Source organism: Rhipicephalus microplus, chromosome 3, assembly GCF_043290135.1.
Source record: "Rhipicephalus microplus isolate Deutch F79 chromosome 3, USDA_Rmic, whole genome shotgun sequence".
Classification (NCBI taxonomy): Eukaryota; Metazoa; Arthropoda; class Arachnida; order Ixodida; family Ixodidae; genus Rhipicephalus; species Rhipicephalus microplus.
In genome coordinates, this window is record NC_134702.1 from 22,812,028 (window position 1) to 22,829,159 (window position 17,132).

Genomic DNA, 17,132 nt, shown 5'->3' on the forward strand with positions numbered 1-17,132 from the left:
TTTTCTCCCCAGGTTCCTTTTTACTTATATAATGCGCGCTCTTGGCGACGCATCGGTTAGCTAACGTGACGCCGATTTACTGTCAAGCACATTCCGATTATTGCATCGTAGGATCAGATCACATTGCACCCTCTACTTTCTTTTGTCTCGGTCGCATGATGAAGACAAACCAAGGGAAAGTGCAATAGTCAGGGCCCTTTGTTTTAGTTTTTTGTGGCACTCGACCCCGTTCATATTAGGCGGCGAGTGCGGCGACGCATTTCGAGCATTCCGTGCTCACTAGCACTGATCAGTGTTTTGCTCACTGATGACGCGAATGCCAACAAAAAAGAAACAAAAAAGCGCAAGGATCGTAACGTCCCGCCATTGTTCATTCACAGAAATAGGAAGCAAGGAAGAGATAAAAAAAACTCAAAACTTGCAAAAATATCGAAAATCATAATAACTGCGAGAAGTTTCAATGGCCGTGGTTATCATATGACTATGATACATGCCACCGTGGAAGGCCACAGGATTTTCGGCCCATTGGACTTCTCTTGAAGGGGACATAAAATCTAAGCACACGTGCATCTAGCATTCTTGCCTCCATCGACAATGTGAACTCCACGGACGGAATCAAGCCTCGACGTTCAGCTTGGTAGCCGAGCACATTGACTACTGCGTCTCAGCGGCTTCCTTTCATAAATTACGGTAAGAGCTTTGATTGGGTCATACTAACGTCCGTCCGTCCGCGCCTTGGAAAGATGCCAGCTGTGGCATCTCCCACTTACAATCTATCCGCGACCACGTGATTGTTGAGAGTGTGCAAAAAGTATAAAAATAAAAACATGAAGAGTAACAATAATTAAAAATAGGATAAGTAAAAAATAAATAAGACGAAAAACAACACATTCTGAAATTTAAAGTGTCCTTCAATTTTTTTTTCATCGAATCTATCACCACGACGACTACAAATATCAAGAACAAACGAAAGCCTGGAAGTGAATTTCAGTTATGTCGACACGCCACATCATTTCCAGTTGCGGCATTCCTGTTCACATCACCCGGCCGTGACTTACGCGTACCCATGATCTCTTGCCATCTATATTACAGCAAATGTCATCTCGCACGCTGCCATACTAACTTGGTCGTTATGCCGTTGGCACTTCCCCTCATTTTCGAGCGTCCCGCAATATATGTGCTTGCGCAATGAGCCGAGCCCACTTCGCTATTTACAGCTGCGACTGACTGTAGGCTCGTTGCGTGGGGTGCTACGCGACGCTGTATTCGTCAGCGACGGGTTACGCAACGAAACGACGCGATCTTACGATCACGTCGTCATCGGTTTCGTGAGCTCGCCATTTATGCCACGTGCCCGAGAATTATGGTGCATCCTACGAACAAAAACCTTAAGTGGTAGTATAATGTACTATGAGTTCTTGTGGACCTCCTCATGGGTTTTTTTAAACTTTTATTTTATTAGGATAGCAATTATTGGGACACTCGAGGTGACTTTTATCCCCGCCGGGCTCTGATGGGATGTGAAGGGTAAAGGGGTGCCACAAGAAATGGGACTGAGTTACTCTGGCAGTAGTAGCAAACGTTGATAAAAAGCACAAAAAAGGTGTGTAACCATCAAGAAAGAACACGGCAAGCTTGTACCAACTAGCCCAGCAACAAGTTTTTACAGAACACGTGGTCGCGTAAGCTGTCTTAACAGACATCAGTAGACGGCTCCTACCCTCATACGACCTGTGTCTTCAACTCTTCGCGTTAAGGCTGCAGACAAGAACCAAAATTATTTTGCTCCCTGGAGCAGCCGCGTTTGTTAACGTCAGGGTTTGGTAGACTTACGTGATATAGGATCGCAAGCAACTTCACCGGAAGCCGCAGTTTGTACAACATTGCATTTGAACCTACGGCATTCATTGCTTCGCCTAGGCATCGAAACTTTGACCTTTACTTCTTATATTGTGCGTAAGTGCGTTCCGCAAACAAAAGTACGTCAGAGAATTTTTTTGTGTTCGTTTAACGTGATTATAGCGCATCTTCGTACGGGAGTTTTAGGTGATCTGTAGTTTACTATGAAAACATAGTTTGTTGAAACAGTTAAGACTGTCAATTCACATGTTAAAGCGCAATCTATCGGCCATATGGAGAATACAGAAGCGATGGTTTTAGGTAGGGAAAAAAGTTTCATGAATATTTTTTATCATCGAAGCAGTACGTCATCGTTCAAGACATAAAAAAAGCTAGAAAGCAACAGATTCTCTAGAAGGAAACAAAACTGTTGTCGTTACACTTAAAACTATGTTTCCTTCCTCCGTTTCTGTAACTACTATTGCCATCTCTCTTCACGCTTCGTCTGCAGGAGCTTTTTGTTTACGTGGAAAGCTCCACAGTTTTAAGGCTCACGACGCCCGAATTGGGGCGTTTTCGAGTGAAACCATTCAAAGAACGCCTCCGCTTTCTTGCCTACTTTTCTATTCTAATTTTCTTCTACAGCAGCCGAGCATTTCTAAGCTGTCGGTAATTCATTTTGTTTTTAGCTTCCTCTCGAACGGCCAATTATCAATTTATTATGTCACTTTTGTTTGGTTTCTCGTGAGATTGGGGCGTTTCTTGGCGCCATTCGTTCAGTCTGCTCATTCTCAACTACGAAACAAACCTCGTGAAGCTGGCACGCAGTCGAGGCTTTTTTTTTTATAGTGAACAACCTCAACGACTGCTTACATTGTAGTTAGGAAAAAAAAAAGAAGGGGTGGGAGCCTTGTCGGAGGAGGCGAGGAAGTCAAGCGAGGTTTCACGATTCGCAACGAGTTTCGTCGAACGTTCGAAAGTTAAAGAAGTTTAGGCACGCTTTTTCACTGACTCCCTTTTTCGGTCGAGGGACTGGAATGATGAGAATTTTCTCCAGGTAGTGCTTGTTCGACGAGCGCTTGCCAAAAGCGGCTGCGGAAGTCAATGTCAGCACGAGCTTTCTACGAAACTCATCAGCCGGCTACAGTGAATGAGTTCGCTTCTATTCGAAGTTCTCTCGCTCCACGTTTCTCGATTCACGCAGTTCAGGTGTGTTTTCTCTAGGTTTGCTTGCTGGCCTGTGAACGCTGTAATCAGTTTTCTTGGGGTAGAGCTTATTAGTAAGATTTTTTTATTATAATTATTATCATCATGAGTTCTGTATTCAGATGCTTGCTTTCCTTTGAGATTCGGCATTGTAGGTGAGGCTGTTCTTTTACGTACTGCAGTCTTTCAGAAGGCGGTGTTCGAGTAACCTGCACTTCGTGGTGTGGTGTCACTGTGAAAAAATGTGTGGCACTCCTGTCATTGAGAGATGCTATGTCTTCGTTGGGGAAGAGGAGATGGATGAAAGGGGGGATCATTTCAGTACGATCGTGATGCAAACAGCGAAAAAAGAATGTGGCAAGAGAAACTAAAAGTGAATAATGACATAATAACGAGTGTTGCTATTGGGAGGAGGAGCAGCAGAAAGTAAAGATATGGCATGGCGAAATTCTGAGAATCATGAGTGAAGAAAAAGACACTGATGATTTTGGTGATGGTGCTTCAAAAACAAGATTATGGGGGTGAGAACTATGATATTGATGACGATGATAATAATAATAATAATAATAATAATAATAATAATAATAATAATAATAATAATAATAATTAGTTGTAGTAGTGGTAGTAGTAGTAGTAGTAGTAGTAGTTGTAGTAGTATCGTCATCAATATCGCAGTTGCTACGCCCATCATCTTCCACCACGCATTAAAGAAATTCTGCCAAATTCAAGCTGTGAAAACTATCAGACAGCAATTGCTGCAAGACAAGGCGAGTATGAGATCGGTCTACTTCGTCCTCCCCATCATTATCATCTTGAGCATATTCATTATCATTTGAATCACCACAGTCATCATTTGGTATTTTCGTCATTATTTCGTTTTATTTTTTTTCTTTATTAAATACCCTGTCTGCTCACGTAGCCTGTGTGACGATTACTACTACTACTATACCACTACTATTATACTACGCCGACGATTAGTGAACATGGTACTAGACTGAGGCCGATTTCCACAAACCAACATCATCCTTGTGTAGTGTTTACCTTACCGGTTCTCTGCATTTGGTGCGTTTGATAATGACGACATTCATAAATCAATCCTATAGTTATAACCTTGTTGCTGTTTTCTGCCATAATAAGGCACGTAAAGAGTACAAATACTTAAGGAAAACATAAGATAAGGATAAGGTTAGTCTGTGAATAACGCGCCTATAGGATAGCTTTGCTGCGAAACGGGTGTGCATTATTTGTTCGAGCCTTGCTAATATCGAAGCACCGCTCCTTGACTCGCCGCTCACTTCGCCGCGTCAGCGGGCGTGTGTCTCGCGTGCGTCCTCCTCGACATATAGGCGATTTGCCTCCGTTATCACGTATCTCTCTCGCCTCATCCCGTCTAGAACACGCTTCATCGCGACCAGATCGGGAGCACAAAACGCTTTGTTCCGCTCGACAGCTTCGCTCAGCCAGGCCCACGTAAGAGTCATTGTAACGTCGATGGGATCGCGAGCAATAGAGGCAATGGAGCAGCGACGAAGCCGACGTACAAAGAGGACCATGTGATCGCGTATATTTATATCTGTTAGTTCTGATCATGTGTTCGGGTGTCGCAGAGGTAGAGTGGACCTGAATGACCGGATACCGGACGTGCCTCAAGGCCTGCGCGAAATGTCGGTCGCGTTAAGAAAGGAAGCGTGGAAGGGTGGCAAAAAAAAAGAAAGGAAAAAATCCAAGTAGAATTAAAAACACGAAGACGATCAAACGCTGACTGGCACTTGATTTTTTTTTATTGGAAGAAAGCAAAAACATATGCATAGGTTGAAAATCATAACACAAGTATGAACGAAACTTATGGTCACATTTCCATCAATTGCGTGATGCCATATAGTCTTTTGTTCGTCCCGTTTTTGCTTTCTTATTTTGTTTTTAGAGACACGTGCTAACAAGCCCGCTTTTTCCCACTTGTTAAGAAAAAATCTTATCGCGAGGAAACCGGTTTTTCATTATGTTTCGCCTGTTTTATCAATTTGTCTTCTTCGGTGTTCACGTAACACAGAAGCCAAACTTCAACCAAACTGAAAGTGATAAAAAAAGGGCAAAAAAAGAACAACTAAAATGAGTGTATGGTGTTTCCGCCGGTAGCGGAAGTCCTGAAAGCCCGTTAACGAAGGTAAAATGGGCAGTAGTGACTTTTCTTACCTTTAATCTTTCGTATTTTACTTTGTTATTGTATTAATATTCGTGTCGTGGAAGCCTGCTACTATTTTATTTTCTTGAAGGTAGCCTGGAATTCGCGTTTCAGTATGCCAGCATTGGCATTGAAGTCAGATTTGGTGGACCCTTTCCGAAACATACTAAGAAAATCTATTTTATAGGCATGGTTTGTATCGCTCAGAGTCCAAGTTTAACTCACAGACGGCCTGGTTTGATAAGATAGGTGTTCACATACGACCGAGATCCCGCACCTGTATTCTTTACTCGGGGGCCTCCTCCGACAATTGAGTTCCTTCGGAGGGGTGGGGAAGGCATGGGTTATGTTTTGATTATGTTTGTCGCTGTGAGATTAGGGAGGGGGGTCATAACAACAGGGGGAAGTGAGAGCCCCCCAGTGGCTCCACCCATAGAACGAATTGCCTGGCAAGGGGACAGACGTAGGCCACAACATTCTTGGGTCATCCAGGGAGTAACGAGAGATTGCTCTGCGAAACGGCTGTGCTAGCAATTGCAACGAACACCGTTATTTGAGATTTCGTTCTGCATATTCTCATTATTTTTACCCCCGAAAGGAGAGACTGCAATATACGACTGGCGAATAACTCCCACCAATATTCTTTCTTTTTTTTCACGATAAACAGCACCATTTAAGAAAAAGCACCATGAAATCGAAACTAAATATCATTAGTAAGCCTGCTATTAAAGCATAGCTTGCGTGCGTAAAAGGGCACGAGTTTGGACTTGGCATGAACATATCATTATTATTGGGACACATTTTCTTCTGGCAAATTCGAAATATTAGTACCCACATGCATGCAAAAAAAAAAGAAAATGATGCATGATCGCACTTATATCTTATATTTTCAATCGAGTTAGAAAACAATGTGTAAACGACGGTGTCACTGGAGCCGACATTTTTGCAAGCAAACCTGTCATCTTCAAGGCTGCATTTTTTTATCTTTTCAGACTTGTATGTTCCCCTGAGCTTCAACCTTAGATTGTATATTTTCTATGTCGCACAAATAAATGAAGCATTGCTTTAAGGTCAAAACTATAAAAGAAACAAAACACACGAGCACGCAGATTAATTGCATAAAGGCCCTGAAGTTCACCTCACAAATTCAAGCTGCATTAAATTAAATTCATATGAGCGCCAAGTTCTGGAACACTAATAAACTTCACCCAAAGCCTATAGCCACACAGGTACGAAATGTATTGACACATTAAGTGACCAGAGACATAAAATTCAATACTTACAGCGTGCCTTCATTAACAAAATGATTTTCACCAATATACATCGCTTCCAGAAGTTTTATTTTATTCTTGTTGTTGCCGAAGTTGCTCGCCTTTACATTGGAAGGGAGGCAAGAACAAGAGATAGATAGAGAGAGAGCAGGTAGAGTGGCTAACCATTGTGGAATAACAGCTATGCTATATACCGTACACTGCGGAAAGGGATGGTGTAGCTTTAAAACGTGGCTGATGCCCCCTGTTTCGGAATTGGTATAACACGAAAGTGAAACGTGTTTTTACAGAGATAGTTTAGCATTCATTGTGCACTGTTTCAGCAACAGCCACATTTTGCGAAGTCCCGTTAGGAACGGCAAGCATCTCGAAACTAGCAGCGCGCACCTGAAGCAGAAAGCAAGCACAAAATTGGCATACACTGAACGAGCGCAGACTAAGAACTGTCAGAGCTCGACACTTATAGCACGCTGTTCAAACAGAAAGACAGACACACGAAACGAGTGCACAAGTATACACAGGACAAGCGTGAACAGTCACAATTTTTCCATCGTCGTGTGTCAACAGCAGGCTCCTTTCGTAAACGAGGCCATGGCAGCGTGCGAAGTGACCTTCGTCCTCTCCCGAATTAGGAGTCTGATAAACGTGTGCGCAGGAGGGACCGCTCTCCATGGTGGTGGTGGTAGTGATTAGAGGAAAGAAAGGACGCCTAATTTTTTCTTTCCCCTAATCATTACCACTACCACCATGGAGAGCGGTCCTCCCTGCGCACACGCTTATCAGAATCCTGATTCGGGAGAGGATGAAGGTCACTTCGCACGCTGCCATGGCCTCGTTTACGAAAGGAGCCTGCTGTTGACACATGACGAAGGAAAAGTTGTGACTGTTCGCGCTTGTCCTGTGTATATTTGTGCGCTCGTTTCGTGCTTCTCCGTGGAGGCGACAGCCTTAGAGCGCACCAAACGCGACCCCGTCGCGCCATTTTACCACATATATCGAAAACGCACTAAAGTTTTGAAGCTCCGAGGACGGCCAAACGGTGTATGGTGTATATAAATGGCTTGCCATTAGCCTTCCAGACAATGCACGCTTTGTGGCATAGTATAAAGATTTATATGATGTGGTTCTTCCAGTTCCACTGCACCGCACTCAGTACACTGCTGCAACATGGAGCAAAGTGTCAAAATGCGTTAAGCGCATGGCTTTGCGTCCAGGTGATTAAAACATTCTTCTTCAAGCTTCAGGCCAGTGTCTTGCCAGTGGAGACGTGGTTTATTCGTTCAAAGGTTTATTCGTTCCGTGGGGTGATGCCAGCTTTTTATGTCGCAAGCTCGAAACAATCGTGCATGTTTTTCTTGGTTGTTTGGAGGAGGTGTTCGTCTGGGATGTCCTACAAATGACATTAAAGATTTCCCGCTGGACGCACAGGAAATAGAGTACCTCGCTTTTGATAATGAGAATAGATTTTCGTACAATATTGGCATGCTATTGGCTCTGCATATTCATTAGAAGTCCTGCATGGCTATACGTCATGCTGATGTAGGTGCTCGACGAGCTATAGAATACTTTCGAGAGTCTTTAACTTTGTTTCTGGAAATTCAAACAATGCAAAACGATAAGCCCGATTGGGTACCGCGCATGGGATCACTATTATACATGAAACAATCGCAGAAAATTTGTTGTGTTGAACATTCTTGAAGCACTGCAATAAAGAAAAAAGAAACGTCTCTCGGCATAGTGGCTAGCGCCACTCGCTGAAAATCGAGAGGTCTCTGGTTTGATTTTACGTGACAGGTGCTTGGCTTCTGGTTTTTTTTCTTTGCAATCTCTTAGGATATACTTTTCAACGTCATTTCCGTGACGGAAGTACGTCAACGGAGCCATGGTGCAAACCGGCATAAAACAGTTTCATGTTAAAAAAGACATACAGAGAGAGAGAGCAGGAGAGAGAGAAAGATAGAGTGTTAGTGTACACACTAAGTCATGATTCTCACAGTCGCGACATTACTGCCGGTTTATAACCACCTGTGCAAATCTATTCACTTAAGCAATTGTAATATTGCCTATTTCGGCTTCACCCACGATGACTCGCCAGGGACGTACATTTTTATTGAGGTGATGGGACTGAAGCACGGGCAACTCCAGTGCCACTTTACTCACTTGTTCAACCGTGTTTTAGGAAACAGTTCATTCTATGCGCAGTCTGTGTCAATGCAATTTGGCAGGCTTAGTCAGAGGCGTTTGGGGAATTCGAACCCTCTCCGTCCTTGTTTTTTTCTTCTAATTCTACATGTGCGTTTATGCGCGCACTCGCACGAACACACGCACGAACATACATGAAAAGTAGCTGAACACCCCTCTCCCCTCGCCACCTCCCTTAAGGAGGTTTATTTCCGGCTGTGCTTTCGCGGGCCCATGCAACACGTAAAGAGAGAGACAGGGGGGCGGGTATTGATCAAGCGCTCATTTCTTCTGTTACGCACAAGATATAGTAAAACTAGCTGATAGTGATGCGAGGGGGGGGGGGGAGTATGGTCTGAAGACAATACTTGTGCGTGTTAACTGGCAGCCACGGCTTCAGAATTCATACACCGTGCTCGCAGCAGAGCAACTCGCCCAGAGCAACACGTGCGTGACCCCGCGATGCGGTCTGGGCGAGCAACCGAAAATCCGCGTGTGCACAAGCAGAGAGATTTACTCATCGAACGTTAAGCCTGCGTAGTGCGCTGGTGCATGAATCTCCACCCTAAAAGAACGCGCACGCGCTATTGGCGCTCTCAAGTTTCTCGTTAATTACCCACGAGGACGAAGCAGCAACGAGCACGCCGCTTTCGCAGCGGCGCCGTATTCGTTACTCGCTGCCTCGCTCGCCTCTACAACGCATAATCAAAGAATGCTCGCGGCCGATACCCGCGGACTTATAAATGAGGCGCACGCGCTACGATGCACTAACGCCATTTGGCGAGAGGAGAAAAAGAGAGAGGAGAAGAGAGAGGGAAGTTTCAGTGATTGTTGCCCCTTCGTTAATCTTACATGCGCATATTATTTTCTTTATTGATTAACGTGATAGCGTTAAAGAGCTCGTTTTGAAAAAAAAATTTGGTGTCGGCGTCATTGGTTGTGAGCAAAAAATTATCTTGCGCGTGACCAAAAAGTTGAGGAAGATGCAAATAAAATAAATGATAAAACATTCCTGGTGCGAGTGAGGATCGAACCGGGGTTTTTCGCGTGAAAGGCAGGTGGTCTACATCACAGCAACGCCTCTGTTTTTTTTTTTCTTTAATGAATGACATTATCACCAGTAAAGTACACAGAACATACTTCATCAGACGTCAGGCAAACACACACAAGCGTCAAGAACGGGAAGCCACTCCGGAACGGGGTCAAAAGTCTCGACAACACTGCGCACTTGAGCAGCTGCTTCTCGGAAGACAGATCTCGTCGACCGTGGTGGCTCGGCGTGTCTATCGATCGGAAAAGTCGCACAGCAACGCCTCTGTTTGGGAAAAGTAGTGAAAATAAATTCGTCTGCCTGGAAATGAAGCGAAAGTAACTTTCACGCTAAACACACGGGCATTGTATGCAACATGTTATATCACTGTAATAATGCATCTTAAAAGCGTGCATTACCATTGGGTGTCAGAGCATGTGATTATCATAATGCCTTCATAGGTTAAAGCCGGTCAGCGACTACAAAATGCACACACGTTATTGCTCTCATTCCCTTCAGGACACGTAGTGGGTGCATAGCAAACTCGAAAACATCTCACACACCTGATTGCCCGTGCTTTAAAGCATGCTACCCATTACACAGAGTGCAGCTATTTGCGAAAGCTTCACTGACGCAAGCCACGTTCAAGTGGTTGAAGTAGGCACTAATGACAAAATATCGTTATCGTGTTCAATTCCTCAAGGTGAAGTGTGAGAGCACCTGAATTTATATATATATATATATATATATATATATATATATGGAATAACACGAGTGCGTGGGTTACGGTAGTGCTGTCTCCACCTCCACATGCTATCTTTATTGAAGAAACACGCAAAAACTTTTAAAAAAGCGAGAAATGAAATGGGAGCGTAAGGAAAGGAAGGTATAATGAGAAATACCATGCGCATAACCATGGTGTCTGACGAACAAGGAATGGCCATGGTCAAGGCGCAGAGTCCTGTACATACAGGGTGGTCATACCAATTACCGCGGATAAAGTTCGTACAGATATATTTTACGCACTTACGAATAACATGGCCCATCTCGTTTTTGCTATTGTTTTACCATCCTGGGACACTGCTATCATGTTGGTGGCATAGCCGGTTTTAATGTAAACTGCCTTCCCAGATTGTTATTTTTGCTTTGTTTGCTTCTTTATTTTGTATTTAAGCAAAGAACTCACGCTATTTGAATAGAGAGCCGTTGCTGTGGTACAGTCGCTACAATGTCTCGCTACTTATCCGAAGGTCACAGGTTCAATACCTACAGCGGCGTTGTCATTTTTGATAGAAGCGAAAATACCAGAGGCCTGAGTACTGCGATTTAGGTGCTCGTTGTAGGGCACCGGCTGCTATAAACTTCCGTAGCGCTACCCTAAAGCGTCTCTCATAATCATATTGGTGTTTTGGCACGCAAAATCTGAACACCTATTGCTAAACTGTCACTCGGAAAGGGACGATACGCAGCCCATGTTCAACGCTGTGCTCTTCCCTGCCAAGTCTGTAAATTATTCAGGATGATTCCTGTTCCGTTGTTCGTTGGCTTTTTTTGTTTGTTTTTCTCCGAACACATGTTGAATAAGTTGCGCGTTAATATTTAGGTTCATAATCCACTAATCCTGAATGTGCGCAAACCATCCGCCGACAGTAACAGTTGCAGCGTGCAGGTTCTTGCAAAAAAAAAGAAAAAAAAAGGTTACAGTTAAGCGACCCGTGTATTAAAGCTTCGTAATTGATGTGCGACTGGGCTTTAGTACAGTGATTGCAGTTTTTTTTTTTTATATTTCGCGCAGCCGATTTTTTTTTTGGATAACCCTAAAATCAAGCTAATGAATACAGTAAAAAAAAAAGAAGGCTCTTCGAATATTATTAGGTCGAAACGTTCGTCATATGGGGAAGACAAAAACATCTAAATAAAATAGCTAGAGGTGAATAACGTTGAACCCATCGGACCTCCATTTTATTTCGGCTTTGATGCATTTTGATGCATTTCCAGTGCTTAACGAAAAAAAACGAGAGATAAAAAGAAAATACGCTGACGTAAAAAGAAAATGGGTCCTCGAGAACGCTAATCTTCAACGCTCGTCGTCAGCATCGAATGAGTGGTGGAAGACCGACACTTTTACTGCCTCTTTAATGAGTAATAATATTATCTAGGGATTTGTTCCCAAAACCACGAGATCATCACAAAGACGCCGTAGTAAAGGGCACCGGATATTTTGATTGTCTGGTGTTTTTTCTCGCGCACGAAGATCGCACAGTGCTCGGGATTACTATGTCTTTTTTATTCTGCTGGTTTACTTTCCTATTTTTAGATTATCATCATCATCAGTATTATTATTATTATTATTATTATTATTATTATTATTATTATTATTATTATTATTATTATTATTATTATTATTATTATTATTATTATTATTATTATTATTATTATTATTATTATTATTATTATTATTATTATTATTATTATTATTATTGCTCTTATATGATCTGAGTACGCAGTGAATACAAATACACAAAGGAAATAAAAAGGATCAGGCTGAAAACCGCCACCAGACAGCAGCAGCGTAACCAGGGGCTGACAAACCAATCCCTTGCCCCCCCCCCCCCCCTTCCTTCTAAATTTTTTTCGTCATGGCATAGGAAGCATCAAATGGCACCCGGTCAATTATGCCCGTCCTACCCCCACTCTAAATTTTAAAAAAAGTTTCTACCTACACAACAAAAGCGTAGGAACGACACATTCTGGTTCTATCCGGTTTGTTACCCTACACGGGAGGGTGGGGGAAAGCAGTAGAGAAGGCAAGGAGGGCATTAGCGTTCACCGCACACCCGGACAGCGAAAACCGAGATATATTTGAGACCGGTTCCTCTGCGGTTATCGAAATAGTGGACGTAAGTCAGAGATTTTGACAAAAGCCTGGCGGAACGCAACACCGACCTGCTTTTCGGCTTAAGCGCCTAATCGGGAATCGCATCGAAGTTCTCTTTTACAAATAACCCAGCACACTGCTTTGATTACGCCTCCTATTTTAATGGTACATAGCGGGTACTGTAGTATGAAACGTTGCCCCCCCCCTCAGGGATTAAAATGACTTTTCATGACTTTTCATGAAGTCACCGTAAATTATGAAAAACAAAAAACAAATGACGGACGTAGCTTTAACTGAATGCTTCAACGATAATTTCGTGAAGCATTTCGATATCATCAGATAGTGTCGACAGCGAACAGTGTCAGACTGGAACAAGTTAGGCGAACCTCATTCATTGTAACGTATGTGTAACGTATTGTAAAATATGAGGTATGCAATGTATTGTCGTTGTTTGGCGTAAGTTACTACTTGTGTTGTGGAACATAGTGTAATGTAGTGTTGTAGAACCGGGTGTGTTGTTGCTCTGCATATTGAAGTTTATTGTAGTGTATAGAGCGAAGCGTGATGTTGTTACATAACGAAGCGTATTGTAGCGTGTAAAACAAAATGTGTTTTTCGTATGATGTACGTCATTACGCCTGTGGTATGCGTGACGTGCTCTTCCTGCCTGGACCACTTAGTGTCCGCAGTATGTAATAAATAAATAAATAAATAAATAAATAAATAAATAAATAAATAGTGGCACTGCCACTATCTGATGTCACCATCAGAGGCATCACCGTCACCGATATCACCGTCTGTGGCACTGCCGTTAATAAACGTACGCGTGGCATTTTGAACCTATCACGTTGAACTGGCCGCAAATTTGTTGTCATCTGCCGCTGGCGTGCTGTCTCGAGTCCACTGATGGCAGTGAGCTTTGTCGCACTTTTTTTTTACCTTCAATAACAGCAGTGCAAATGATGCCGATGCAGTAGCTGATGATTGATATGTGGGATTGAGCGTCCCAAAACCACTATACCAGTATACATGAGAGACGCTGTAGTGGAGAGCTCCAGAAACTCGGACCACCTGCGACTAATTAACGTGCACCCAAATCTGATCGCACGGGCCTGCAGCATTTTCACCTCCATCGAAGATGCAGTAGCAGCTGCCAAGGTTAGATCCCGCGACCTGCGAGTCAGCAGCCGAGTGGTATTCTGGTACCTACCTTAGCCACCAGACCACCACGGTGGGGCCAGCAGATGCACGTGTGAAGTTAGACATTTTTTTTTCGGAAAAGGAGAGGGATTTCAGCCATAGTTTAGTATGTATGTTTCTGCGTGAGTCTGTATGTATGCATGCATATATACGCAAGCAAAATGAAAAAAATAATTCAGAGGGTGTTTAAACCCCCAACGCTCCTCCCCCCTAGCTACGCAACTGCGCAGATGGTATTCAAATCAGACCAATAAAATTTGTAATAGACGTAATCGTAATCCACTTTGCGTTTGTGTGTAATTTTGTTCTACAAGCTGACCATTATCGAAAAGCTATGAAGAAAGCCAGGATTTCAGTGATGTTTGAAGGAGGTATTTGAAATGACTTCGGAATATACAGGCAAATTTCTATACAGGCAAATTCCGCAAATATACAGCAAATTCCGCCAAGGCAGTTCACAGAGATAACGTTATGTCAAAGGAATGTAGTAAGGTATAACATTCAAGCGACAAAAATAATATTATCTGGGGTTTACCGTCGCGAAACCACGAGACTATTATGCGAGACACCGAAGTGGAAGGCTCCGGAAATTTCGTCCACCAGGATTTTTTTTGACGTGGAGCTAAATCTAAGCATACGGGCCTCAAACATTTTCACCTTCATCGACAATGCAGCCGCCGCAGCCAAGATTCGATCCCACTGCCTTCAGCTTAGCAGTCGAGTGCCATGAGCACTATAGACCACCGCAATTCTTTTTTACGCAGGTAACTTGGTTGTGCGCACCACAACACTCCCAATATAACTGATTTCTAACCATGTTTTTGTTATACTGGACATTTCATAGTAAAGACATTTACTGTAATGTGTATGCCCTGTGTATTTCCGCTTATGCGCTAATTCAGTTTTTTTTTTTACCTTACAGATACATTTTCACTATTTTGTGCTATCTCATCGGCGTCTTCATTTTTGCAACAATTGTAGGTGAGTAGAGTTCACTTGCACCTTGACTATTCTCATTGATACTGCTTTGTGGTTGTTGTCATTGTAGTTCCTCATGTGAGTCTTGTTGCCTCTTGATGTGTGCTTATGAGCATGTTTCTTTTGCCAATACTAGCGCCATTATTTCTTTCTTCCCTCTCTGTATTTGCCTGTAACAGGTCAAGTAGGCAATGTTATTACAAACAGAAATGCAAGTCGCCTGGAGTTTGAAAGATTGCTGGTGAGTCTGCTTTTTTTATGTTATTGCTCGTTTTTTTACTGAAGGTGTGTCATGGCGTAAACGTACAACTCCAGTGTAGAGTGTGAATGTTTCGTGTTTAGAAAAAATGTTTAACGATTTCGAGTACTTCGTACTCAACTATGGGAGAGCACTGAGCCGTCCCGTTAAAAGCCTACCATACCCTTGAGTACATCCAGTTTGATCCACCGATGCGCCTGAATTTTTTATACAGTCTGTAATAGGAACGTTAGCTCTATTGACATCATTCGTTCCACAGGTGTATATCGTTTCCATCTTCCTGTTAAACCTCAGCCGTCTGTCCACACAATGTTTTCTTCCCATTTTCATTTATTGTTTCCATGATGTTACATGTGTACAGAAAAAGCGGCTAAAAGCAGGTTAGACTGCCTGACAATGGCCCTACCAGCCATGCACTGTTGAACAGTTGCCTGAACATTCATAAAGAAAATATACACTGGAGTGCTCGGAGCAGTTTATTATGCGCACAAACACACACAATTTTCGTCATCTAATTATAATGCAGTGAGCTTCATGGCAATATTCGAATCAGTCAGTGTTTGTTATCCTCGTGATTCTCAGCATCTTCTCTGCCCTATTGACTGTTAACTTTACGGCGTGACGCTAACTTTCATCAATAAATCACACTGAAGCAAGTTAGGATGGCGTCACTCGTCTGAGCGAACCAAAATTATATCTTTGCGCTCTTATCGTTTATTACATCGTGCTTTTCTCAACCCTGCACTTTGCAATACAATGTAAAGTGGTTCGTAACCATTACGGGAAAGCAAGCCATAATTAACTGCGTTCGCAAGCCGAATGCATTCCATATACCTCGATGTCATCCCCGTTTCCGTTCACACAGTTATGCGATTATTCTTGCCGCAGGATCACGCAGCCAGTCAAACGTACAGAGCTTTCAACTGTGTCTAACGGACCAGAATATTTCAACGTCGATGGCCGTCTTTGGGTTCTTCGCTAACCACCAATCGATATATAAGGGCCGCAACAAGACCCGTCCTCAAGATCCCTGCCCCCCTCCCTCACCCTCCTCTTTTATTCTTCGTACCGGTGGCTTCACTGTTACCGACAAATGAAGAGGCATGCCGGAAGATACCGCACCGCATCACGCACGCGAATCGCCGAGACGCAAACCACATTCCAGGGACAAATCTGATAAAGTCCCATTGGGAACAATCAGACGGTCGTATACGTGGAAGCGATTGTGACGGTGTTTAGCCCTGGACTTCGATGCGACGTCCCTTTTGGCGTAACGTTCACTTCATGTGTCACACCTCTGTACTTCTTTTTTTTTTTCTGCATTCAACGAAATGGGAAAACGCTGAGAAAGAAGGTTTCGGAAAGGAGAAAAGGGAGAGGGAGGAGCTGCATCCAGGTGCAGGCTGTCGTTACCGTTTCGCGCCGAGTGACCCGCGTGCGTGGGCCAATCAGCGGCCTTCCCGCCGTCGATGGTCAGCGTTTTCTTCCTCATCTTCTTGGGTGACACGGGTCCATTCCATTGAATAAACGCTGACATCAGGCAGAGACCTCCTTTCAACCACGCGCCCCCGTAAGACCTTGAGCACGGCGAGTCGGCACCACTGCATCGTGTTTCGCTGCCTGGACTGTTGCCAGAGATGCGTACTCTCGTATAGAAGCGTAGACATACGGGTAGTTAGTGGGGGTTCCGTTTCGATTATATGGTTGCGCAAGACTAACAGAGACGATGAAAGAACGTACAAGGACATGCTGCAATCCCTGCATATTCTTTGCAGTTTCCCTGGACTATAGTTCCCGCTCACTACTTTTGTCTCCTTCGCCTCTGCTAGCGTTCCGCTACCAAATCATCAATATGATTGGGAGGCGGGATGTTAATGGTAGGGGGATGTACACGGAACAGAGTGAGAAGATAAAAAAAAAGGAAAGGTCGCAGTCCATCGAGAGAACTCGGCAGTCTTTGCGGGCCACTGACTGCCGCCACCCACGTATCTGGCTTTGTAGGCGGATGGAGATGCAGAAAATGGGAGAGGAGGAAAGAAGTGTGGAAGAGATCGAGTAAGTAAAAAGCTGTAGAGGATGAAAAGTGAGAAGCGTCGGTTAAAAGATGA

General features: G+C 43.5%; 1 protein-coding gene across 1 annotated transcript in view; it reads left to right on the plus strand.

The window, feature by feature from the left end:
- LOC142802700 (uncharacterized) overlaps nt 1–17,132 on the plus strand; it is an 87,687-nt gene that overhangs the window by 14,205 nt on the left and 56,350 nt on the right. Inside the window, exons 4-5 of the mRNA XM_075887675.1 lie at nt 14,710–14,768; nt 14,945–15,006. Coding sequence (XP_075743790.1) covers nt 14,710–14,768; nt 14,945–15,006 — 121 coding nt within the window. The remainder of the gene's footprint in view (nt 1–14,709; nt 14,769–14,944; nt 15,007–17,132) is intronic.